At 45.8% G+C, this 25,821-nt stretch overlaps 2 protein-coding genes across 9 annotated transcripts in view; one reads left to right on the forward strand and one right to left on the reverse strand.

Moving 5' to 3' along the window:
- Positions 1-16,787, forward strand: part of GMPR (guanosine monophosphate reductase) — a 42,554-nt gene extending 25,767 nt beyond the window's left edge. Inside the window, exons 8-9 of the mRNA XM_032115006.1 lie at positions 3,074-3,233; positions 11,858-16,787. Coding sequence (XP_031970897.1) covers positions 3,074-3,233; positions 11,858-12,038 — 341 coding nt within the window. The 3' untranslated portion in view covers positions 12,039-16,787. The remainder of the gene's footprint in view (positions 1-3,073; positions 3,234-11,857) is intronic.
- A 193-nt stretch (positions 16,788-16,980) lies between these two features.
- The window catches only part of ATXN1 (ataxin 1), a 223,169-nt gene continuing 214,328 nt past the window's right edge, over positions 16,981-25,821 (reverse strand). For all 8 annotated transcript variants that reach the window (XM_032114965.1, XM_032114932.1, XM_032114969.1 and 5 more), the window contains one exon: positions 16,981-25,549. In XM_032114965.1, the coding sequence (XP_031970856.1) occupies positions 25,019-25,549 (531 nt within the window). In that variant the 3' untranslated portion in view covers positions 16,981-25,018. The remainder of the gene's footprint in view (positions 25,550-25,821) is intronic.

Genomic DNA, 25,821 nt, shown 5'->3' on the forward strand with positions numbered 1-25,821 from the left:
ACCAGATCACACTGGCTTTTTCTCCTGTTTTTAATAGCTTTGTGTGTACCTAGTGTTGCAAAGCTCACTGGCTCAGCTGGAGCACAGGTGAATGTTGATTCCAGGGCAAGTTCTGGTCCAGGCAAACTTACGCTGCATCTGCCTGGAGGGCTGCCCAGCCCACAAATCCAGGCCGACTCCAGCTGAATTTGTGCAGAGCCAATCTGGTTATCAGTGACTTGTATAATCAGACATACAGAAGACATCTGAGGGACTCTGTCCAGATCCAGCAGAACTGTGTAAGTGCTGCAAGCTTGGGCTGGCATCAGCACTGCTGTTCTGTAATGGCTTGAAAGAGGAGGCACTGTGAAATGTGAATGAGTAAAATCAGCCCAGATACAGCATAGGCCTCAAGGGGAAAGTCAGTGCACGAAAGCGGTGTTGTGTAAAAACAGGACTAGTCTGGCCAGCTCTAGGTGAGCTACTGGGATGCTTGTGTGCAACATACCCCATCACATCCTGTGTTATCTAGGGGGTTGTTGCCAGCTGTTCCCAGTCCCCCACAACCTGAAATAATGGCACACTGTCAATCTGTACTTGAAAACAAAAGACTGCATATGGATGTTGCAAATATCACCAGAACTTCTGGTAGTTATACAAGAAAAACATTCATAAGTTAAAGACCATGCTGAAAACTACGACCTCTTGGTCAGATATTAACTGGTGGAAACATAAAGGAACAGACTTGAAACTTTCAGATATCTTTGCAACGCTGAAGCACAGTGGAAAGTTCTGGAGAACATCGGAGAAGTATATTAAATATGGGCTTGTCATTTCTGAAGCAGCAGGGCAGCAAGCATGTGTCGTTTCAATGTTTAGACGTGCTGCATCTGCTCTAACATAGCTCCTCTCTTCTGGGAGAGCTTGATGAATTATGTTGTAGTTTGCAAAAGTTACTCAAGTTGGATGAGTTTCAATCCTGTAATTCAAACATATTTGCTTCCCTCCCAAAAATATGCAGCCAAAAGGAAAATAATAAATAGATACTGAAGTGCACAGGAACCACAATTCTGTGATTCTGAAGTGTAGATTTCATGTGCCTTTTGCATTAATAATTTGAAGGTTGTAAGACCCACAACCAGAAATGGCAGTAGAATTGGGCATCAGGAGATAGTCTTGACAAGGCAAAGAATCCAGAATGTCTTTTGGCAGGCTTTTGACTTGTTTAAATGCCCTCTTTGGAACCTTGACCTCAAGTCTGTCCCTCCTTCCTCATGTTTTCTTCCACCCATGAAGAAGACATAAACTAGACTTTCCAGGGTGCTTATTTTTTGCAAAGATGGAGCAAGGTTGTGCCAGGTAGCAACAGGAATTTGCCACCAGCAATTAAAAGATGAGTATTCCCTTTGTTTTTGGCAGGTTAATAGTAGTAGCAGCCATGAGTTGAGCCAAGACTTCAAAACTCAGCCATCTGAAACAAGAGAGCTCATGAGAAATCTGCCAGGTAGCTGACATGGTAGGACACCTGAATGTGCCTGGCTATAAATATTGCTTGTGATGTGCTTTGCCCAAGCCTCATTTTTAATATCCCTTTACCATGGTCATGGTATTCCTTTCAAGCAGCCACCAGGGAAGGGGAGGTGAGGTCAGCAGAGCAGCTGGGTGCTCTGCCCCCAGGCATTGCTGCCAGCTCTGCTCTTTGGCAAATGGGTGGAGGGAGGAACTGGCACACTTCACCCTGTCATGTGTTCTAAGATCAAATATTCCCAAATTCAGGTTTGGCAGAAGCTGAGCAGATTTGATAGTGATTTCACTTACTTTTCAGATTTCAAGGTCTGGTGCTATTGTTTGGATAGTGACAGAGATCAGAGAAAATCCTAATGCCAGACTTACCTAGTCTGGGATCTCCCCAGAGTTTGGAATTGTTCTTAACAGGATGTGTGTAGTTCAAGCTCATCTGCTTTCTGTGAAGTGAGGTTTATAGCTCAGTTCTTTTGCCAGTTCTGGGAAGAAGCTGAGCAGTGAGGAGACCTGTTCTGACACATACATGTTGAAGAAGCAGAAAGTATGAACAGTAAAATGCTTTGTTTCAGGGGTGGGTCACCACAGGCTTATAGAAGACTAAAAGACAAACTCTTCCAAGCACAACTAGATATGCCAAAATATCACAGGAGGAGCTGCTGGTGGAATAGTTCCAGCCCAGCTGGAAATATTGGAGATCACAGTAGAAAACTAAGAATGATTCTAAAAACCTTCTTCCTGATCTTACTCCCAGTGGAGCCAATTTCATTATTTATAAAGCCAGAGGAGATAGACAGACTGAACAGTCATGACTGAGTATTCAGTGTTGCTATTCAGTACCTGGAACATATTTAGGAGTTGTAGCTATGGGTTAGACCTCCTTTGTGCTGCATGCTGAGAACCCAGGTGTGGTGGTCCTTGGCCCAGAATTTTTAAACAGGAACCAAATGCAGACCCATCCAGATCTCTTTGACTAGGGATCATCCAGAATGACACTGAACACATATGGCTGATGGACTTGAAAAATCCATAATTTCAATTAAAAATCTGCTTGTTTTATGTCATTGTTGGGAGGAGTACATTACATTCATGAGTCTGCTTTCCTTCAGAGTACATCCCCACTCACAGCTTGTGGCCTAGAAAGCTCTTGAAGTAGGAACCATCCACTTCTCTGTACAGCATTGAGCTCAACAGGTCCCAGCCCTGTGTTTAGGACTTCTGATTGCTGCAGTCACAGTTAATAAGGAATCGTGCTCAGATACTATCACAAAGTAAAGGGTTAAAACTGAATTTGAAAATAAAAGACTGTTGGGTAGAGTAGAATAATCTGTATCTTTGTCATTGTAACAGAAAAGTATTTTTTCCATTTCAAGTACCAGAGAAATACAATTCAGCCTGTGTCAGTTCCGCAGTAAAGCTTTTCTTCCAAGTTTGCTGTGACTGTTACAGGAGGGGACTCTGTACCAAACTTTTAAATGCTGGTTATTGTTTCTGGAGATCACTGTGTTCTTGCTTTGTCTTTCACCTTCTTCTCCTTTCCCTGCTTTCTGACATGTCCCTTTGCTGATCACAGGAGCTGGTGCTGACTTTGTCATGATTGGAGGAATGTTTGCAGGCCATGACCAGAGTGCTGGAGACATTATAGAAAAGAATGGCAAGAAGGTGAAACTATTCTATGGAATGAGCTCTGATACAGCCATGATGAAGCATGCAGGAGGGGTTGCTGAATACAGGTATGAATTCCACACAGGAGCAATTGCAGTGAGCCATCCATCCAGGAACTTCTGGAGCAGAATTGTGCAAAAGGAAACAGGCCTATGCTGCTACTCCCATTGAAGAAGCTGTTGCCTACACTTATGACAGCAGATCTGAGGGAGGGATGACATCCTGAGGGAGACAGAGAGAAAGCTAGAGTTGGCTAGCTGAGAGCAGTGATGTTCACTTGTCTGCAGCTGGTGCGGTGTGCTGTCACTGCAGCACCAGCTGTGTGGTCTGGGAAGTCATTAGGCACTTTTCTGACTTTACTGGTCCCTCAGGATGTGTATGAACTAAATGCTGGAACATGGCATAAAAGGCTGCAGTTTCTGTGCCTCTGCTTGTCCACGTTGGGTGTCCTGTTGGTGTAGGGATTCCCAGCTAACCCACATGCTCCCTTCTGTTTGCAGAAAGTGGGTGCTGGTGAACTGGTGAAGCTCAGCTGGGGTTTCCCCAGTATGGAGATAAGGGCCCAGGACCTCCAAAGCACTCAGTCACCAGCAGCAGCCCCAGGACTCCCTTCTGCATTTGTTGGGCAGTCTTCTTAGGCAGCAGAAGCCTGCTGTACAGTTTTCCCACCCCTCTTTTGGTAACAGAGCACCAGAGTAGCCTCAAATAATGCAGAATGCAGCAGCTTAATTTTTGAGCTAAAATCCTCAGGGGAGAAGAAAGGAAGATGGATTTTGCAGAGGAATCTGTTGTCCATTGGTATTTTACTCCAGAAAGTGCTGAGAATTTTGAGTTTTTGAAAAAGCAGATGACTCCAGAAAACCTCTGTGTCTTTTCTCTTACGAGTGGCAGTCATAGTCACTACCCTCAGACAACAGGATTCTTACATACTTTGTTAGAGAATGACTCCTTACAGTCAACACTGGTTTATTGAGGGGTCCCTTTTGATTCTTCTCTGCTGGCGTAGATTCAGGCTCTGGTCCCATCTGGTAAACTGCTGTTTGCAAGAGTCTCAGACACAGTGACTTTACCTGCTGTTCCAGCCAGGCACTCAGGACTGATGGGTTTTGTTGGCCTTGTCTGCTACAACCACTCCAGCATACAGCTTTTTCCCAACACGTCCAGCTGCTACCACGGGTAAGAGTTGCAGCTCTGTGAAGGTGACAGCACAGAATGTAAAGCAGAATGGGATCCACAAAACAAAATGGAATTCATGCTTTGACACAGAGACAAGCATGATGTGAGCTTGACAAGCTTGCTTGACAAGATAGCAGTCCCAGATGTCATGCTACATGGAAGGATCTTTGATCCCACCTCCTGTCCTCCACCCCAGCATTGACTCCTATGGTGGTTGTGGTCTGCACCATAAAATTGTGCATTAGTTCACATAGCACGTTGTGAAGTGCAAAGTGGTAGAACACAGCCTCCTTCAGAGTATTTACAACCATGTCCTTTGGCCTAAATCATGGCATCATAAAATCATTTGGGTTGGAAGGGACCTTTAAGGTTCATCTAGTCCAACCTCCAGTACAATGAGCAGGCGCATCTTCAACTAGATCAGGTTGCTCAGAGCCCCATCCAACTTGGCCTTGAATGTTTCCAGGGATGGGGCATCCACCGTGTCTCTGGGAAACCTGTTCAGTGTTTTTTGATTTCAAACACGACTGTTTATTTGCAGAAGAAAGAGCTGCACAGGAGGCCATCTGCATCTGAGATGACCTGAAATGATGCACCAGAAAGAGGTGCTTGCAAATTCCTGAGCTTTGATTCACTTCGGGTTCATATGCCATTTCCCAGAAGCAGTGTACGGTTTGGGGACTCTTTTTTATTTTTTTTGTCCCCCAAAAATCTGCTTGTCATCAAAGCCTCTGAACAAATGCTCTGAGTGGACAGCACTAGTAAGTGTCTCACAATATAAAAGTGGCAGCTGCCATTTGCATGGTGGTGCTGGCAAGCTTTTACCTGAATGATCATTTCCTGTCCTGTGCTACCCTGTGTTTGAATCTGCTGGAGTGTGGGAAAGGCCTGGTGCTGATCAGGCATTTAGTTAATGGCAGCTCCCTGAGAGGTCACAGAGCAGCCCAAGCGTGCTGCATGGATGTCAGTGCAGCACTGTCATTAGGGCCCGGCTTCCACAGAGGTGGTTGAAAGTTGCAGGAAAACTTTGAGAAAGCTGGCTGTACTAGGGGGACGAAGGACTAAGGCAGCTCTTAAATTCTGTTCCACCTAGTTAGGTGTGTGTGATCTGGTAACAAAATTTATTGCCAGCAGGAGAACTAATTGACACTGGTCCCTCTTAAAAATGAGATAAAGTGCAAGTATTCCATCTTGTAGGAGCAAAGGATGTACAGAAATGTACGGAGCTTTAGGGACCGAGTCTGAAGAGCTGGCAGAGTAACGACACATACACCGATACGATTTGAGCATCGTTCTCCCTTTATTGTTTAACTATACAAGCTCATATCTACTTTTGCAAAGATTCACACCCAGTCCCTCTAGATGGCCTCTAATCCACGGGAGAGCCGACCAGTGTATTGCTTTGCCAAGGACTTTCAGGGCTGCCTGCAGTCAGGTGCTTTCCCAGGCTTGCCCGCAGCCAGGGGCCAGTTCAGGGGTTTTTCCTCAGCAACCCTGGGTTGTCCAATCTTTCCAGGGGTATCATATGCCCTTGTTCCATAAGGAATCCCTCTACACTGAGCTGTATTTGGCTCAGTCTAGACAGACCCTTTGAAGTCATTATGGGCAATGCTATACAGATTTGGCTTGATCCATAGCTGTATTTTGATTTGCATCCTCAATTTAAGAATTCCCTGGGGACCAAGTTCTGACACTTTCTCAGCAGCAAGGGAGCAGGAGCACAATCCGAAGTTTTCAGTCCCTGTTGAGATACTGCATTTCTGTGCCATTAATGGGTAGCATAGAAGGAGTCTCCCAGTCTACTGCTAGATACAACAGCTCCAAACACTAAACCTGTGACCCTTGGCTCTTAACTGTGAAAGTGCTGATACCCATCTTCACTCTACAGCCGTGACACAGAGCTGGCTACCTGTACCAGCCTTGGTCTCAGTCTTCCTTGGCCTGTCCCAGCATGAGTGTCACTGTGGTTTAAAAATAGCAGCTGCTAAATCCAGCACTGTAAATGTGCTGGGCATTGAAGGGGGATTTGAAACAGCATAAGGCTTTGCTTTGAATTGCTCTTATAGTAAAAGTTACAGGAAGTTTAATCACTTCCTAGTTAAGCTTATGGCAAGCTTGAACCAAAAGGGTTCTTAGTCAGCATTTGAAATGCTGGAAACCTCAAACTTGACCCAGACAGGTCAAGTCAGTGGGGTTCCTTTATATGCATTTAAAAAGCCCAGCTGTAAGTCTGTATTGGTGACCCAAATAAGCTGTTTTGTCTTTAAAAGAGCCTGAGCACTCACAGCCTGTTATTCTAGCAGTGGGGAGCTCAGTGTGCTCCGTCCCCTGCAGAATCAGACTGCTTGTCACTTAACTTCATCTTCTCAAAATTACACGTGATGGCTGGAGAACCTGAGCCTGCAGCAGTTACATTAAAACTGACAGGTAAGGTGAGATGGCTGTAGCAGGGGATGAAGTCATGAGAGTAATTGGTTTTGTAATGAATATGTCAAGCTGATCCCATTTAATCTGTGTACGCAGTTTCATTACTCTTATGTCATTTATATATTGGCTTATTTTTACATTTTCACCTCCTTCCATGAGGAATATGGATCAGAGCTAGGGATTTCTGAAAGGCAGTTTTTATGTTTCTTTTGTGGGAGAAGAGAAATAAGGCAAGCAGGGACTGAGGCTGCATGCGGTATTGTTCAGTTCGAGCCAATTTGCTTTTGTTAACCCTTTTGAGATTTCACAGGTTTTGTGTGAACGCTGCAGTTCTATGGTGGCCACTCAGCAATTCACAGCTGCTACTAAGCTGGGTTTGGGCACTTCATATTAACTGCAGGGTGAAATTTTGGCCACAGAGACAGAATAGCACCAACTGCTGGCTGCTGCTTACCATCTTGTTGTGTATCCCAAATGATAGCCTGGAAGACCTACCCACAGTTCCTCCATTTCTTATATGCCCCACTCAAAAGATTGCCTCATGACAGGGCAGCCTCACCCCTTTATTCTGACCCACGTTTTGCTGGGCTGACAGAGCACCATCACGTCCTGCCTGCCAGGATTCCCACCCACCACACACATCCCTCCATGCAGCAGCCTTCAGCTGGCCAGGTGGGGCACCGCAGACTGGACCCTGGGAAAAAAGTCTGAAGCAAATGGTTCTCCCTTTCTATTCAGTGGCTGGCAAGAGTCAGAGTCACTGCTGAGAGCACCTGAGCACACCTTTTCCAGCAGCTGATGACAGAGCCTCAATTGCTCTGTCATCACCTTTCTTTCTGAGAAGGGGTTACTTTTGGGTCATAACTCCAGGAGAGATGTCAGAGCTGCAAAACCCACAGCAGTTCCTACTGACTTGGTTTTGCAGCTCTCTGCCAAGTGTGCCAGCTTTTGTGACAGCCCGTGTAATCCATTGTCATGGTTTATCCCGGCAGGCAGCTAAACACCACACAGGCGCTCGCTCACTCCACTCCCCAGTGGGATGGGAGAGAGAATTGGGGAAAAAAACCCAAAATTCATGGGTTGAGATAAAGACAGTTTAGTAGGACAGAAAGGAAGGGATGATAATAATAACAAGAGCATTAATAATATACAAAACAAGTGATACACAATTTTTCACCACTTGCCAACCAATGCCCAGCCAGTTCCTGAGCTGTGGCCCCAGGAAGCTTTCCACCCTAGTTTATATACTGAGCATGGTCCCACGTGGTATGGAGTATCCCTTTGGCCAGTTTGGCCTAGCTGTCCTGGCTGTGTCCTGTCCCAGCTTCTTGTTCCCCACCAGCCTACTTGCTGGTGGGGTGGTGTGAGGAAGAGGAAAGTCCTTGACTTGCAGTAAGCACTGCTTGGCAGTAACTAAAACATTGGTGTATTACCAACATTATTTCCATCCTAAATCCAAAACACAGCACTGTACCAGCTACTAGGAAAAAAATGAACTACATTTTAGCTGAAGCCCAGGACATCCATGCGTGGCCTGTGTGTAGGCATTTGTTGCTGGCAAGAGTCTCTACTTGAGGATTTTTTACTTTGTTTTCTTTATTGCCAACTACTGCAAACTTCTAGTCTCTGCTGCGTAATTAACCAAACAGGTAAGTAAACACCTTTCCTCCCCCTTTTCCAGACTTCACTTAAGCCACACCTTTCTTCACCCTGCCATGTCTCAACTCCCCTTACTTTCACCACAGGCCACACTCAGTCAGTCTGAGCTCCTTCAGTGAGAAGGGGGTAGCACAGGACATTGTAGTCATGTGTGTAATAGTTTCTCTCTGCTACTCCTTCTTTTTGTGCCTGCTCTGCTGAGGGGTGTCCACAGGACACAGTCTCTTTACAGCTGTCCCTGTTCTGGCATGAGTCACACAGGAACTGCAGTCCCTTTGGGAGTGCACATCTGTAGCATGGAGCACCTCCTTTCAAGGGTGCCTCCAGCTGCACCTCTCCTCAGGCATGTCCAGGTGTGTCTCCTCTCCCAGGGGCTGCTGCTGTTTCTTATATAGACTTGAGCAGAGGTGTCATGTGCTCCTCTGACTCGCTGAAAGTTTGGTGGCTCACACCATTTTTGGAGCCAGGTAGAGCCTTCTCTGGCATGATGCAGGTCATGGCCTTCTCCCACACAGGTCACACTGGCCACCCATGCCACCTGAACCCTGCCATGTTTGCCCAGCACTCCACCCATGTGGGCGCTCGTGGAAATCAGCTGGGTGCTCATCATATTGGGCACTCATGAGTGTACTAACAGGGTGTTTGGACATAAATAATTTGGGCATGCATGCATGCATGAACTGATTGAATGCTTATGCAAAAATTACTGTCCATTCATGCATTAATTAATTGGGCACTCATGCATTAATTTATTTAGTGCTCATGCATGAACTAATTTGGCACTCACACAAGAACACAGCAAGCCCAGCAATCTATGGCCTATACGTCACTCCTCTCCTCGGCAAGGCACATATCGAGGAACTCTTGGAACATTAATCCAGTGTGAACTCTTTTGATATCATCATCACAGTCTTAATGTACATAAGTTAAAAACTCCACTTTTCCTCTCTTTGGACCAGCCAATCACAGTCTTAATGTACATAAGTTAAAAACTCCACTTTTCCTCTCTTTGGACCAGCCAGTAGGGATTAATACTATAGCAGTACACTTACTAAAATGTCTCTCCTCCATCCTGAGCACTGTGTTAAAAAAGTTATCATCACAATTTTAGACCCATGTGGATACAGATCTCACCCCTGGGCCAGACTACAGCAGATAATAGTGCACCAATGTGTGCATACACATAGTAAAATTCCACCCACACTTCCCTGGGGACCAGATGACGCCTTGGCTTGGTGTGTGCAACGCATTATCTCTTAAAAACCCCTTTCCTCTGGGGACAAGAATATTGGGGTTAATGTTAGCACAGCTTGAGTATATATTCATGACAAACTTCATCCCCTTATCCCCATGGACAAGACTACAGAGCTGATCTCACACTTCTCTTCTAGCGTGCTTCCCCCAGTACGGTATCTGCAGGTTACTCCTTGATCAACAGGACATCCCCCAGCTCATCAGGTGACACTTGGAGGAGCACTAGCACGTGTTCAGCTGTCAGAGCTTCGGGGCTGTGTCGTTAGGTGTTCACCACTTTTGTAGATTCTGGTCCCCAAAGCCTAAAGTGGCAGTCCACAGGCTCCAGCTTCCTAACACCACTGTAGCCACTGCAGGGACATCTCCCAGGGTAGTGGCTGTAACTGTCACCCATTTCTGAAATTTTGCACTGAAAAAAGGACCACCAAGTGTTCATGCTCGTAGGAGCAATGCGCAACTTATGACCCACAGGATGCTCAAGCACGTATTAACAGGGAACTTACATTTGAACTGGTGGTGCATTCGTGCATCAGGTAATGAACTGAATGGGCAGTAATGCATGAATGCAGTAAACCCTGCACTCCTTACCCAGCAGAGCATGCAGAGCTCTTCTGATGGCAGGATGTGGTAGAATTTGCATTGGTTTCCACAAACCCCTGTGAGACATGCACTGTCTCTCACAATCTTGCAGGTTTCCCGGAGCCTGAGCTCAATCTCCCAACTCTGACTTGAAGAGGTGGGCATGGCCAAAAGTCAGGAATAGGGGCATGAGTGTCATTTTGTGGGTCTGGCCTCTTCCTGCTGGCACAGGAGCTGAAAATGAAAGCCTGGGAACTCCCAGCAGTGCAGGCCATACAACAGAGCCCTAAGCCCTGTGCAGTCTGTGAGATGCCAGTGGCACATCCATCTTCCATTGGCCACTCACTGCAGTGTTTATTTCAGAGTTTCAAGAAAGAGTCAATTACTTATCAGATGTAGGGAGATTAATCATGGCTCCTTACTCACGTGGCATATCAACACTTCGCCTTTATTGTCTGCCTAGAGCTGTGACCTCGAATTTAAACTAACAGGGTGAAATACAGCCAGGCTCACGCTGAAGTACTCCACATAGCAGCTGTTGCTGTTAATGATTCACAAATGGAACCTCCAAACAGGCGTGCCCTTTCTTGTACTGTCTCCTGGAAACTTTTTTAAGAAAGAAGGAAATAAAGCCACATTGAGAACAATGACAGACCCCTGCCATGATTTCTGCTTCCATTTTGTAGGGCAGAAGGAAAGTGTCTCCTTTTCCCTCCACATTTGTCTTAGACCCTCCCTTCCCAAGGCTTGCCTGTCCAGAGGAACCAGTGTGCCAGGCAGAACGAGCTCGCTCTAAAGCCTAGTGAGATCAGCTGCTGATTAAGGGTCTCTGCTACAGGAGGGATTGCTGAACATGGGGCTGGAGAAAGCTGGAGGAGGAGTGCAAGTTATTTGCCTGGATTCTTCCATCATGTAACTCTTCGGATGTGCTTTTTGGGAACAGTGCACTCTGTGCTGGCATGCATCAGCACTTGAGAGTATTCACAGCACTGCTATTTTTCTGGCCTTTTTGCCTGGCTCTGAATTATGCTAGATCACCTTTTAGCTCCAAGGGACAGCTGTGCAGCAGGTTTCTGTAACAGGTTTCCCACTCTATCTCTCTGAGCTCTGGAGAATCACACTGGTAGGAGACAGCCAGAGCACTTCCATCTGTGTCTGATCGGTGATGTGGGACATAGCCCAGGGGCTGTGAAGCCTCTGTAGAGCTGTGCTGGGTGGTGCCTGCTGAGAACCAGCTCCAACATTTCTCTGTTTGAGTCTGGCCGTTCCTTACACTTTAAAACTTGCAGCTCTCACAGTCAAATTTACCTTTCAATAAGGCTGGAAGTTTCACTTGCTTGTAGGCAGATGGTAGAGGGGAGGAAGGGGCAGATCTGTAAATAAACTCATGGGATATTGGAGCATCTGCAAGATCTGTCTGCTTCTAGTTTTCAGTGTTGGTGGTGAGTAGAACTGAGGAGTTTCAGTGCTTGAGAGCAACAAGCAGCAAAAGCAGCAAGCAGTAAAGCTGGGGGCACATTTGTAAACTGCAGCCTGCAGAGTTTTAAGCTCCACATTGCTCCAGTAAACACACTCATGTTACTGATCTCTTCTCCAGGGCTTCGGAGGGCAAGACTGTGGAGGTACCATACAAGGGGGATGTGGAACACACCATCCTGGACATCCTCGGGGGGCTGCGCTCCACCTGCACCTACGTGGGAGCTGCCAAACTCAAGGAGCTAAGCAAGAGAACGACGTTCATCCGGGTCACCCAGCAGCACAACGAGGTCTTCTCTTAGCCTAGGCTTGGGGGGCTGGAGAGAGGGGTGGGGGAGAAGAGCAGGAAGGGCTGCTCTTTTCCTTTGCTTTCTCCTCCATGTTGTGTTAGTGGCAAACTTCCCTCTCTCTCTCAGAATGGCAGTGTCGTAGCCTTTGAAGTGGCTATGGCTGGGATTTGGAAGGGGAAGGTCATGCTATTAACACAGTGCCATTGATTCAAAATGCAATAGCCTCATCTTTTATTGTTGTGCCTATTTTATTTTTTAATCAACATTTCTTAACCTGGTTTTTTCCCCCCTCTGATAAATAGCTGCTGAAACCTCAGTTAACAAGGAATTGGCTTGTACAGACATGGCTGTTAACGCCTGCACACATTCACACATTCCCTTTTTTAAGACTGACCTGTCAGCTACCACCACTTTCTGGCAGTGCACCTTTCAGAAATTGCAGGCTGGAAGAGAAAAAGATGCAAGAAATTACATGGAGAAATAAAAAAGCAAATTCTCTTAGTCTTTTTTTCTGGCCAAAGAATGGATGTTACGGCACAGCTGCCAGCCTGCAAAATGTCAGAGGTGGATGGTAGATGAGGCCTGGCTGCTGGTGACATGTGATGCTAAGAATGCCAGATCTCTGTCACTCTCAGTTCACAGGGCTGTTATTGCTGTTCTTACTTAAATCTCCCTATTCAATGGACTTGCCCCTTCAGAGAAGCTGGCACTGAATGTAGCAAAACCGTGCTGGCCCCCCTGCCCCCATCTGAGGAGATCATTCAGGTGAACACTTTTCAGAGCTTGCCTGCTTTATCATGAGTGCAGTTATTGAATTACCAGGGTTCCTGCTTTTACCTGGTCTCTGGGAACAGGTTTTTAAGACATTGAAGTTGTAACCCTGACAAGGGGGGGACGGTTCTTGCAGTCCTCCCTGTTCCCTTGCCTGCTCACATCCATTTAGCAAAGACATAAAAACGCTGTGCAGTGCATTGTCTGTGGCCAGGTGGAGGAGGCCAGACGGATCAAATTACCTTCTGGTTATGTGGTACCACTCCTTTGCAGTCCTTGACACCATGCAAAGCAAGAGAGAGCTTTTGGCAGAACAGCCTGATTGATTGCAAGACACTGTCAGGCTGAGATGAAGTTAAAACATTTGCTCTAACGGCAATAATGGAGACTCTGGGTAACACTTCAATAAAGTGTAATGGCCTGCTAATTAATTGATAAATCACAATGAAAATTTCTTTGGAAATACAGGTTGCATCCACATGAATACCACAGTAGCTCAATATGATAAATGATGTAAAAGTGAGCACCAATGAATTAATAATGCTTGGCCACTTACTTTAAACTGCTGCTGAGATCATAATGTGGCTGATGTTACTTCAGTACTTCAGAGTCTTATTTTCCCCTCCTGTAGACATCTGTGGAAAGAGGCAGGCTTCCTTTGAAAAGCAAAAAAGTGATCTGTAGGAAAAGGAATAGCAAAGAGAAACTCTAGAATTAAACTCATACGCTGGACTGCTCAAAAAGCCATGCACAAGGATTGGTTCAATTGTCCATGCTGAGAAGCAAATCCAGGCCACAAGCTGATCCCTGGTGATTTTGAAGTGTGTTGTGCACATTAGAAAAAGCACAGGATATCTTCTAAATTGCCTGGTATTTTAAAGGTCTTCCATTTAACATGCAGGGCATACTTCTTAATTGTGGGATGACTCCTTCCTCTGCTTTGGAAGTGGATAAGGGCTTGATGTGAGCACAGGTTATGCTTGTGCTGGCTGCAAGGACCATTTGTCCTGCCCACTTATCATAAAGAAACGTGAATGCAGATGAGAAGCAGGCCCTGTGAATCCAGGTGCTGATCTGTGTTCCCTCCAGCCTGGAAGCATCATGTTAAGAAAATGCCAGGCTTCTTCGCCACAAAAAGGCAGCGTAGGCCACCTACTGCTCTCAGCTGCACTGGGCCCAGAGCATGGGCAGTGTGACCTCTCTGCCTCAGTAAGGCTGTGGGACAGCCCTGCTCCTCTGTTTGTGTCATGGGAGGGGGAGGGGGTACAGAAGCAAACAGACACTTCTGACAGGAGTGGGGTGAGACTGCCCTGGCCCAGGCCTGACCACAGGTGTGTCTCCACACTGGTGCCTTCACACGTGGGAAGTGCAGCACTCTGCTGGTCTCATGCCCACTCTTGCTAGCGCTTTTCTACTTTTTTTAGCTACATTTCTAAGTGGAATTTAAGAAATACATATGCATATAAAAATATATATATTTGTAAACATTTTTTTTAAAAGATCACACGCACACCAAACCGAGCAGCTCCATGATGTCCTCAGAACAGTTTCTTTTCCAAAGGGCAGGTGCTGGGGGCAAGGGGAGGCAGCCTCTCCACAACTGTGGAAAATGGGGCCATTCTTATACCTGCTTTCCTTCCCTTCCCCTCCTGCACATACCTCTGATCAGTCACTAATACAAGAGGGACAGGCTAATCTTAAGTTGTCCCCCAAATTCTTCAGGCTGTGAATGATATTGATCCCATGAATAGTGACTGATAAAGTTTTGATGTCAGGTATTTGGTTTTCTGCATAGCAGGTCTTCCCATTGTTTTGATAAGAAGCATGATTTCTTTCATTTTCTCCTCTCCGAAAGTGAGCAGGAGAGAAAAATGAGACGCATGAAGGCTGACCTGGCATGTCTGCATCTCGCCCAGTTATATGTGAATTTTGTTCAGGAAAACCCTCAGTTATGTCAGTGCTCACCATTGACACTGTACATGTGCAGCTCTGAGACAGGCTGGAAATTTTACAAAAAAAAGCAAACGCTTGAGTCCCCATTTAACACCTATTCCTGTGCTGCAGTAGTTGCCCTTATCTTCACTTAGCTCCAGGTCCTGTACCCTGCTCAAGCCTGCTGCCACTCCCACAAGGAACTGAGGCAGAGGGAGCTGGGAACACACTTTGTCTGGCAGGATGGTCCAAGTCAAGACCACAACCACTGACAAATGCCATGTACCATTTGTGGATCTACCTCACCTGCACATCTAACTGGGTTTTTTGTTATTTGGTGTTCTTCTGTGGGAAATGAAATTTGTAAGTGCTTAATAATGCTTGATGTTGAGTTATTCTGCATAACCAGGTCTTCTCTACCCCTACACCCCAACCCCATCCTGTCCAGAGGAATGCTGTGCATGTCACAGCCTGTGCTGTAGGCCAGGGCCATGCCTGCTTCCCCCAGACAGGCAATTGTTGAGCTCCCAAGGGCAATGTTGAGGTTCGGCCCACGGGCTCCACAGGGGTGCAGTTTAACACACCAAAGACCTACAAGTGGGGATGCTGAAAAGGGCAGCGTTACATCATTAAGCAATCCCTGCTGAGCGTGTCTGCCTGTGGCTTCTTGAAACTTAAGGACACCTCTAACATCCCTGGCACTCCCAGTCCTGCTCTGGGGTTGCCTTGCTGCAGCACGTTTTGCAGGGTGGGCTCCTGCCTGCACAGCCTGGCTTGCTGGAACTCTCCTTGGGAGGGAAGGGCTTGGCACAGGAGCAGCCTTACTCGCTCCCCGGTGACTGTGGTGGCTTCGAGGAGTGCATGTGGACACCTCCTTGTAGGTGTGAGCAGTTGTTAAAGGGCTGGGCCTCGAGCCAGCATCGTGACAGATGCAAAACAAGCCACACAGGTCTCCTTTCTCTGGAAGAAACACATTCCATCTGCTCATTGGAACAGCCAGTCCCCATCGGCCATGGGGCAGGGGCTTTGGCTGTGCTTCCACGCAGCCTTCCTCTCCCTTAGGGCATAGTGGGGATGAATGTAGGATGGGGACACCCTGTAAATGTGGAGAGTTGTAAGCAGGGTCAGAAGAAGCCTCTGTTTGCCTTTGGAGGAGCTTTTCCCATACAAAATACGCCTGTCTCTTCCTTTCAGCTAGTCAATAGCAGGGGTAGAAAGGATGGGAATAAGGAAGAAATGCGGCAGCTGTTGGCCAAGCCCCACTGTGTTGGGACAGCTGCTTTCAGTCAAGGACAAGATGAGAGTTTAAAGCTTTTCTGAACCAAGCACTCCCTACTTTGTACCTATTGAACTCCACTCTCGTGACAGACTTGTTGCTACGGCTTTCTGCCAGTGTATGTACGGTGTCTATCCATCACCATCTCACATCCCCCACTAAGGGATGGTGCTGTTTAGTTGCTAATACCAGTTTTATACCAAAAATTCTTTTTTGGAGCCAGGAGGGCTTTTGCAACCAGTGCCAGGTTTGGCCTTGTGTAGAAGAGAGGGGGGAAAAAAAAGCCAAGGCCCAAGAACAGCAGTTTGCCTTCTGCAGCAGCCAGGCCAGCATGTGGGAGTGGGCCAGCCCTTCCCTGCAGGCTGGGAGCTGCCAGGGGTGGTGGGGTTGAAGCATGTCTTGAGTGGATGCTGGCACAGCGCTGCACCCCTGACACAGGACAGACCACCCCCTGCAGCCTTCACTTCATTTGTGGTCACCCAGATGCTTAAGCAAGCCCTCCACAACATTTATTTGACCCAATGTTTACTGGCTGAAGTTTTCATACATAAATCAGCAGTTCAGAACTCCCTGGCATTGCCTGCGATAACTGTGAAGCGCTTCTGTGCAATTGGCCAAAAAGCTGATGGGCTTTTGGTGTTTCGCTGCCCTGCTCGGCCTTGCTGAGATGGTGATGAGAGCACTGCCCCCCTTCCCTCTGCTGTGGCATCCGCGTGCGTGCGGCCCAATCATCCCAACTGCTCCAAGGTTTTTGTTACACAATAAAGAGCTTCACTCTGACAGTCTGCAGAGCATTTTATGGCCACAGGTGGGAAGGTACAGGTGCCTTTCGGCATCGTTGCAAATAAAAGCAAACACTCAAATGCATTGCCAGGGTGGGGCTGGGGGAGGACGGGGCAGGGAAATAAATTGGGCAAGTTATGTCCCTAGGAAAGCTCTCTCCCCTTCAGTCATAAAAGACAAAACACACTTTTGCAATTGGCACTGTTATTTTATTAGTACGAGTATACTGAAACAATAAACTTGTACTGGTATACAGACAATTTCTTTAAAACAATTTTGTTCAAATTTTGAATCAAACATTGTTTTATTATAATAATGAAATAATTTCTACCTAGAAAACCTGCAAGCACCATCAAAGAAAGGGACCATAAAATTCAATAAACAGACGCGAGTGTATCCTACAAATAGACACACCACCATTAGAAAATAGAATATGAATTCTTCCATTTTTTTTAATATTTGTTTTAAAAAAGCTAGTGCAAGTACAATATTTTACACTGGAATTACAGAGAGTATGCACGCATATGGAAAAAAGTTCTCCTGTCACAATAAAAGCTCTTAACTATGTCTGTATGCACTTAAAATCTTCTCCTCTTTTCAATAAGGTGCAAAACGTTATTCCCTCCCTATTTCTCCTTTGTACTGGCCATGTCAGCTCAATTTCTCCCCAACACAAAGCTGCGATATCCCTTTTACTGGGCCTACACTAGGAACTACACTGGAAGTGTGATTTGCAATAACCCTCATTAGTAATACCAGACAAAAAAAAAAGAATTACTTTAAAAACTACTGATGTCGAATGGTTGGACCTGACCCCGGCTCGGCCAAGCGCCGCTGCCAGCTGCTGCCGGGAGCGGTGACATAGCTAGTACAAAATGGTTTTCAGTAGCTCACCCAAACTGAAAAAGGTTGGGAAATTCCCCCTCCCCCACTTTTGTAACACTGCGAAAAGAACAGTGTTCAACAAGTTAATATATTATTAAAAAAAAAAAAAAAGGAGCAAATACATACATTAGTGAGTTTCAACATTAGCTGACTGTCGTGAAGAGTTGCATCTATGCCTTACCAGATTAGTAACTTTGCGAAGTGCCCGGCCTGACAGCCAGGCCAAACACACAGACCAAGCCACCCGCAGCCAACCCTGGCCCGTTTTTCCCCTCGGATGCCCAGATCCAAACCCGATGGACTGGAACAAGAATTCTGCAGAGCTTGTTCAATGGGAGAGTACCTGGGTCCTGGACTTCTAAAGCAAATGCTAGGGTGGGATCCCCTCACCAGCGGGTGTGAAGGGGCAGAGCTACACTGCCCGCAGAGCCAGTGGTCCCACCCTGGCTCCACCCTGGCCAAGGATCTGGGCCCTGAAATTTCTGCCCATCACCAATCCCACAGTACAGCAAGGACAGCTTCAACAAGTGACTCTGTTCGCTGCAAACAACACTTCCAATGCACACCTGCTGCGTGGTCGAGGGAAAGGGCACAGGAGCTTTAACTGCTCAAAATAGAAACTAACAAAAAAGAAACAACCTTGGATGAAGCCTCCATAAAATCCTCAGTGGAAGACTTGAGTCCTTTCAGATAACAACAAGAAAAAAACCTACAGAAACCTTAGAGACAGTTATTGTATAAATACTACCTGTTGGCTGAATGCACTTCACCGTAACACAACTGGGGCTGGTTTCTGAGTGCCTGGGGGTCACTCACACAGGGCAAGCATTCCTGCCCCATGTGCCTGCAAGAGCTGAAGCTTGGGTCACCTCTGGGGAGGGGGATGGGACTTTGCCTTCTCCACCCTGCCACCAGCTCCCAGCTGCCCAGCTCAATCTTTGGACAGGAAAAGGATCCTCTCTTCAGAAACTGCTTCAGGATCCTCTCCTTTTGGCTTCTGAAAAACATCAGTCTTGCCATTGGTCAAGACCATTACTGGAAACATGCTCTGTGTGACCAGCTGCTCCTGGCGCTCTGGCAGCAGTGGTGGGGGAGAGGGGCAGTGACAGGGGCTGGAAGGCCAGGTTGCCTCGGGTACCATTCTGCTGCTAGTGCTGGGCAAGAATACCTTGTTACAAGCACTTCTCGCTCAGGGTTATACTCTTTGGATTTCGTCTGGAACAGGAAGTGCTGAAAAAACGTGGAACAGCATCCCCAGAGAGAGAAGAGAATGGGACCAAAAGGCCTCAGGTGGAAACTATGCACGTTGTGCTCAGCTGGCAGCAGCTCTCAACCCGAGGGCTGCCAGCACCAGCAGAGTCCCCACACTCGGGCCAGCCAGGCCATGCCTGCCCAGGGCACGGCCAAGGCCTCCCTCAAAACTGGCCTTGACCTCTGGGCTGCCAGGGGCTCCCTCAGCGCAGGTGGAAGAGACTTAAAGCCAAAATACAACTGGAGAGTGAGACTCTAGTTCTGCACAGTAGCCACCCTTCGAAGTGCCCGGTAGCTGCACTCAAGAATTGCTGCTCCAAGGTGTATTTTCAGCACAGGAATAAACAGTGTGACTCCATTCCCCAGAAATGGGACCCATGTAACACGAACAGAAAATTAAGCACAGTTGTTCTTTAAGAGCCTTTTAAGTAGTAATTCTTCCTGGCCAGAGCCAATACAAATCAGATCATCTAGACATGACATATTCTATATACAAAAAACATGTAACTTTCAACCTTTCTCTGCTTTTGTATTTAAAAACTTTTTTTTTTTACAAACAAGGTATGAAACTCACTGTTCAAACAGAGCCATCTCTTTTTCAAACACTGAATGAATCATTCCAACATTCATTTTTCTTTTGTGCAATTTTTTAAAACATTACCTGTACTCCTCAATGTGAGTGCTTCAAAAAAAGTTTCTATTTTTAATAAGCTTCTCAAATTAGGTTTACATCAAAAAATATTCCCACAAGGTATAGTGCTACAAGAAAAGATCCTATCAGTAAAGGTAACACATCTGAAGCGAGGTCGTCTATGTAAAAGAAATTGAACTCTGGAGTAGAGGTGTGCAACGCGTTTGGAATTTCCCTATGGGCACAAAGCAAGGCTGTCCTCAGGACAGGGAATCAAGTGGACATGTAGGCATACACGTAAAAAAAAATGCACACATAACTTCTTTGTGTGCAAACAGACACTTCTGCCTGGGTATGTGTGTGCACATATGCATATCTGCATCAACAAATTCTCATTTTGCTATATATTACAGGATTTGGGGGAGTGGGAGGGTTGGAAAAACCAGAGAAAAGGAAATTACTGCCTCCACTCCCGTGGTACGTTCATTCCCCTTGCTTTTCACATCAGCACTGGCCAGAGCTCACAGTGGACTCTGCTGCTACCTGTGATGATGAGGAGGGAAGAAATGGAAACTGTATGACTGCATGTCCCATTCTGCCATTTGTCAAATTTCTGGGACAGCAAAAGTGTTTCAATGGGCCACATCCCCTCCACCTGCCCAAGGCTTTTGCCCTGGTGAACCTCGATATTTTTCCAGGTGCCTGATTAAAATCAGGATCTGGCCCTGACTGAACTACACTTCAATTTCACAAAGATTTATACATGTGCTTTATAGCAAGCCCCTGAGCAGCCTTGGGTGGCCAGCCCAGACCTCCCATGGGCACATGTATAAGTGTTTGCAGAACTGGGTCCCAGGACATGCAGAGCATTGCGCCAAGAGCCACTCTGAAATAACACTATTAGTGTTTAAAAAGATTGAGAATTCGCTCTCCTTGACACAAACTTTTTTCTTTTTTAAGCAGTTGCAAGAATTAACAGAATTTCACTATTTCCTTTTTACTACTGGCAACACACTTTAAAGTAATATAAATCTCTGCAGAGAGTGTATTTTCATGATAACCAACAGCTACAGTTCATGCTGAGCCTGCTGCTTTTGTATTGCAATCTAAGTGAGATCTACAAAGTTTAAACCATGAGATGCAGGAAATCCAAACTTGTCTGTAACATTGTACATCCCTACTCCGGAGCAGTAAAAGTGCTGCTTCTGGTCACATCAGTGTACCACACATACGCCAGCCCCATCCCTGAGTAAAAGGTGTGAAAGGTTTCTAAATGTTCCTTGATTTAAGGGAAACGAGAGTAGTGATGTCACTTCCCCATGCTGAGAAAATGACGGGAACGACAGGTCGAACAAAGCGACAGTGGGATGAAGGAATTAAAGGAATGAAAAAAGGAACGTGTGTCCCTCCCCTCCTCCCGAGGTCTGCATCTTCGAGGGAAAGCAAGCCTAAGGGCAAGGTACAAAATGGTAAAATAGGTCAACGGCGACTCTGATTCGGGTCTCGACCAGAGGACTCGAGGTAAGTGACATCAAACTCAAATTTCCCACGATGTGGCCCAGACAAACTGAAACAATGCCTAAGTTGAACGCTATAAGGAACAGTCACTTTATATATATAGATATATAGATAGATGATAGATTGATAGATTGATAGATAGATAGACAGACAGACAGATAGATTTTTTTTTTTAGAAATCCCTATAAAGAGGTTCTTGTTTTATTTTTCTTTGCCCTGACTAATTTCTTGGTGATTGTATGCGTTTTGTTGTAAACTAAAGAGGCCTGCTACAAAAAGAAAGAAAGAAACAGACAGAAAGAAAACTACTGTTAGTTACTATTGTGAAGTGGCCGCCACGCAGAAGCAGAGGCTGAGCCTCCTCCTTCAGCTTCACCTCAGCATCCCTGTGCTTGCGAGTGGTATTGTGCCCCTGCCCTGGGGATCGATGGCACTCCTGGGTCTGGGGATGCCCAAGGGATGCTCAGTGCCAGAGGGAGAGGCAAAGCCCCGCCTTGCAAAGACTTGGCCCCAGTGGGAGCCAGTTCCTGTGTGCGTGTGTCCAGGTGGAAGGTGGCGCTTGGCCATATGGTGGCGTGCCACCCTCTGCCTGGCTGCCATGTAGACATGAATACATCTCTTTTTTTTTGCTTTTTTTTCTTCCTGGATCTTTTTAAACATCAAATACAAAATAGGTTTGTGTTTCCCGGGGCAAGGGATCTTCTACCCTTAATATGGTGTGGGTTTTTTGGAGGGGGGAGGACAGGGAGGGACTTATTAACAGGGTTGGGGGAGGGGACAGGTAGAAAGAAAGAATTCCAAAGAGACAAAAGCAGGGGAGATCAGAAGTGGGTATGAGATCTAGCTAACACCGCACAGGTGAGTCTAAGTTGGCACGTAAAGTATTGCACATCCTACAAAAGCCAAAGCATGGAAGGGGACAATTGTTTGGAAAGAATTCCTCAGTCTGAAATACAAGCACAGAACTAATACATTCCTATTGCTCCAAATGTATTTTTTTATTATTATTAATTTTTCTTTTTTTTTAGTGTTAGTTGAATAGATCCAGTCAGTTTAATAGCCCCTGCTTCCTTATTAACCACAAATGTGTATGTGTATGGTTTTACTTGAGATTTCTTTTTTTTCCAAGTACACATGAAGTACAGAAATAGTGGTACGACTGTGAATTAAAATCTGTAATTCTTCCTATTCCTTTACCATCAAAGCTTAAAAAAAACCAGGAAACAAAACAAAACAATAAATTGCAAGTGCCCTGAGCAGAGTATATGGAAGATTAAGCAACTTCTCTGAGCAGAAATATTAACAAATAAGCACTAACTAAGCTGTGTGATTGTGAGAAGAAACCCACTCAGCTATTTGGTAGGCTGCCGAGAGGTTAATAAAATTCAAGGAAATTCAAAAAAAGTTTCAAGCTATTTTAAACGTATTTCAACTTTTTGGTGCACCCCAGAATATGGTATAAAAACAATTAGGTCTGGTGTGAGCTAAATTTCAAGTAACAAGTAACAAGAGTCAAAGATGGGATTTGGGGTTAACATTTCTTCTCTTAAAGAAAAGCACTGTATTTCAGGGGAGAGGGAAAACAAGACTAAATATATTTGTTCACTTTAGGTTACCGTGTTTCTAATGATGGACTTTGATATCCTGTTCTCCCTGTGAGTACAGCTTCTTCAAAACTACTTGAAGGATGTGAACTCGCCAACCAAAAACGACGACACAAACACTTGCTCACGGAGGGCCCGAGTGCAATCCCACTGAAATCCCACTGGGATCTTTCAAGAGGCAGCGACAGGCTTTAGCACTCAGCCCCGGCATACTTCATACTCGCACCTCCCCGAGGCTTGTGCAGGAGGCTGGGTGCACAGCACCTCAGAGGATCCGGCCCTACCTGGGGAAAGAAAAGACTGAACGCATGAATCCCCCCCTCCTACCTGGTTTGTACCAAACTCTTGAAATGTCGCCTTTCCAATAGAAAACGATGCCATTAAAATAACAAATAATAATAATAATAATAAAAATAAAATAACAATAGGTTTGTTTTCAAAACAAACAAACACCTTGCTTACTTATAGAAATGGGTTTTTTTGTGGAAAATTCTCTCAGCAAGTCTGAAGAAAAATTCTCAGAGGTGTCCCGGTAGGACCTGGTTCTGTGTGGCCGATACGGTAGAAAGACCAAAAATGAACTCCAAAAGGAACGTAACCCTATGAAATGGCCTAGAGCGTAGGCAGGTTAGTGAGTAATTGCTACATTTGTTTATGCTCTTTCAGACCCCCCCACCCCACAACATTATTAGGTAAAAACTGCAGGAATACCACACAAATGATAAACTCAAGATGTGCAAATTGCAAGATTCTTTAAAGTCCATCTTTTTCAAAAACACTGGACAATGATTTTTTTTCCTCTTTCCTTTTTCCTTTCTCTTATTCTTTTTTTTTATTATGTCAGCTCGCATATGCCTTTAACTCTTTCTCAAGCATTAAAGTTTAAAAAGTGCCTCCTATTAAGTAGTCCTTTGTGGACAATGACTGTCACATACTAGTTCAATAATTCACATTCATCCCTTTGAAACCACATTAAAACTTTCAGCATCTTGCCTGTGAGAAAACTTTACACAGTTGCATGTAGTTACAGTGTTGAAGAGATTTGTTTGTTTGTTGTTGTTGCTTTCCGAGCAGATTAAAGTGATATACAGTACGTACTGAGTGTTAGACCAGGATGCTCAGCAATAAAGTGTGAACAGCATTTTAAGTGCTTAAAGACATTCTAGGTTCATCTTCAACAGCAGATTCCTGTGTCAACACACTGCAATTTGAAAGAAGTGGCACCAGTTGTCCATAACCATGAACTAAAACCAGTACTAGAGTTAAAGATCTGCAACCTAACTGCAAACGATGGATGCCTGTGATCTCAAAGGGGCAGTCTGCATCTACCTTGTGGAAGCAAATGTCAATGGCGTAACCCGGTCGATTTGTCTAACACTGCACAGAAACAGGAGTGAGCCTGAGCCAGGCGCATCCACAGAGCCAGAGGCCTCCTCACACACCCACGCACACCCACGCCACATGCACACACCCATCCCCCCCCGCCGTCAAGGAAAACCCTGCAGGGCGACCGGCGCAGGAGTCCATACAGCCTCCCCATCGCTGACTCCGGGCAATGGAACTGCACTAGCAAGCAGAAAGGAAATGTGGTGTGGCAGTTTGCTTTAGGAATAAAAATCAGTGCAGTCAGACCCCATGGGGGAAAAATATATATATACATATACACACACACAAATATATATATATATATATATATATGTATAGTAGAGCCTTGAGTAAGAGTTGGCTTGTTGTTGAAAACATCAGAGACTGTCTGATTCTTTTCAGTAACACACCCAAGGGTTGTGTCCTCAGCATCCGCCTGGGGTGAGGAAACCTCATCGCCAACCCGCCAGAGAGCAGCCGTCCCGCCCCGGGGATTGGCATGCACCCACGCACACACACACACACACCCACACACGCATCCCATGTTTGACACACACCTCTGCTACAGCTCCCTTCTCCTCACCTCTCCCCAAAAAAACTGGAACAGGAACCAAAACAACAAAACAAACACAAAAAAAAACAGCGACAAAAAGAAAACAAAATCACAGCTGGACCCTGTCCTACACGAGGTGTTAGAAAACAGGAGCCATGACAACACATTCATTTCCACTAAGGGTGTGTGAAGCAGATACTGCCCCTTCTGTAGCTCTCGATAAACCTAGTCACTGACAAACACTTGTGGAAAAACATATGCACCAGTCTCCTGCATAATACCAGCTGCAACTATAACAACAAGGTTATAACATAAACCTAAAATAAGATGATAACATGTAAATACTGGGTTATTTAGTCTACAGTACAGTAATCTGGATAAAAATGACAAGGGATAGCCTAATTTCCTTTCCCCAAACAACTTTTACTTTCCTAGGTTGGATCGACCTTCAATGCAAATCTTAACCTCCTGAGGAATAAAAGAAGGCTTGGGAAGAGTCAAAGGTGGCTCCTCTTCTGATTTCTCTAGTTTTCGCGTTTCAGGGGCTGACCACCTCCTCTTCCTCGTTGCTGGGGGCTTGCTGGGTTCTGTTTTGGTGAGCAAAGGTGCTGCAGGCAATCCTATTTTGTCCGGAAACTTCAGTTCACCGTTCTCAGCTAACATCTGTGCACTTCCCTGATTAATCCCGTTTTCCTGCTCCGCATACCTGTGTCTACTTCCAGCTAGACTGTCATTCTTTGAATGCTTCAGCAAGATACTAGCTGAGTCCATGGGCTGGCCCTTTTTAATAGAGCCATTCTTCAGGTTCTTGAGCGTGAGCGATATGCAGACGTCCCCCACCGAGAGTTTGGAGCATGGCAAATCAAAGAGCTGGCTGGTTCTCTCAGGGCAGCAGGATGACCAGCCTTGTCCAAATACAAAAAAAGGGTATTCTACCAAGACTTCCACGCTGACCTGCAGAAAGAGAGGGGACAACACAGGGAGACAGAGGGAGAGAGAAGGGAGAGAATGAGATCACTCCATGAGCCCCCACACATGTGCAGTGCTTGCCACAGGGGAGAGGAATAAAGCTGGAATTGCAAAGGTGATACTCAGTTTCTGCAAAATCAGAACACTGGTCACCAGACTTCACGCCTGCCCTTGTCACCCAGCTGTTAACGCTTTCTCTGAGCTCAGCATTTCATAGCACAAAACTCAGCAGGAATCAAGCTTTACTTTTATCCAGC

Source organism: Corvus moneduloides, chromosome 1 (assembly GCF_009650955.1).
Source record: "Corvus moneduloides isolate bCorMon1 chromosome 1, bCorMon1.pri, whole genome shotgun sequence".
NCBI lineage: Eukaryota > Metazoa > Chordata > Aves > Passeriformes > Corvidae > Corvus > Corvus moneduloides.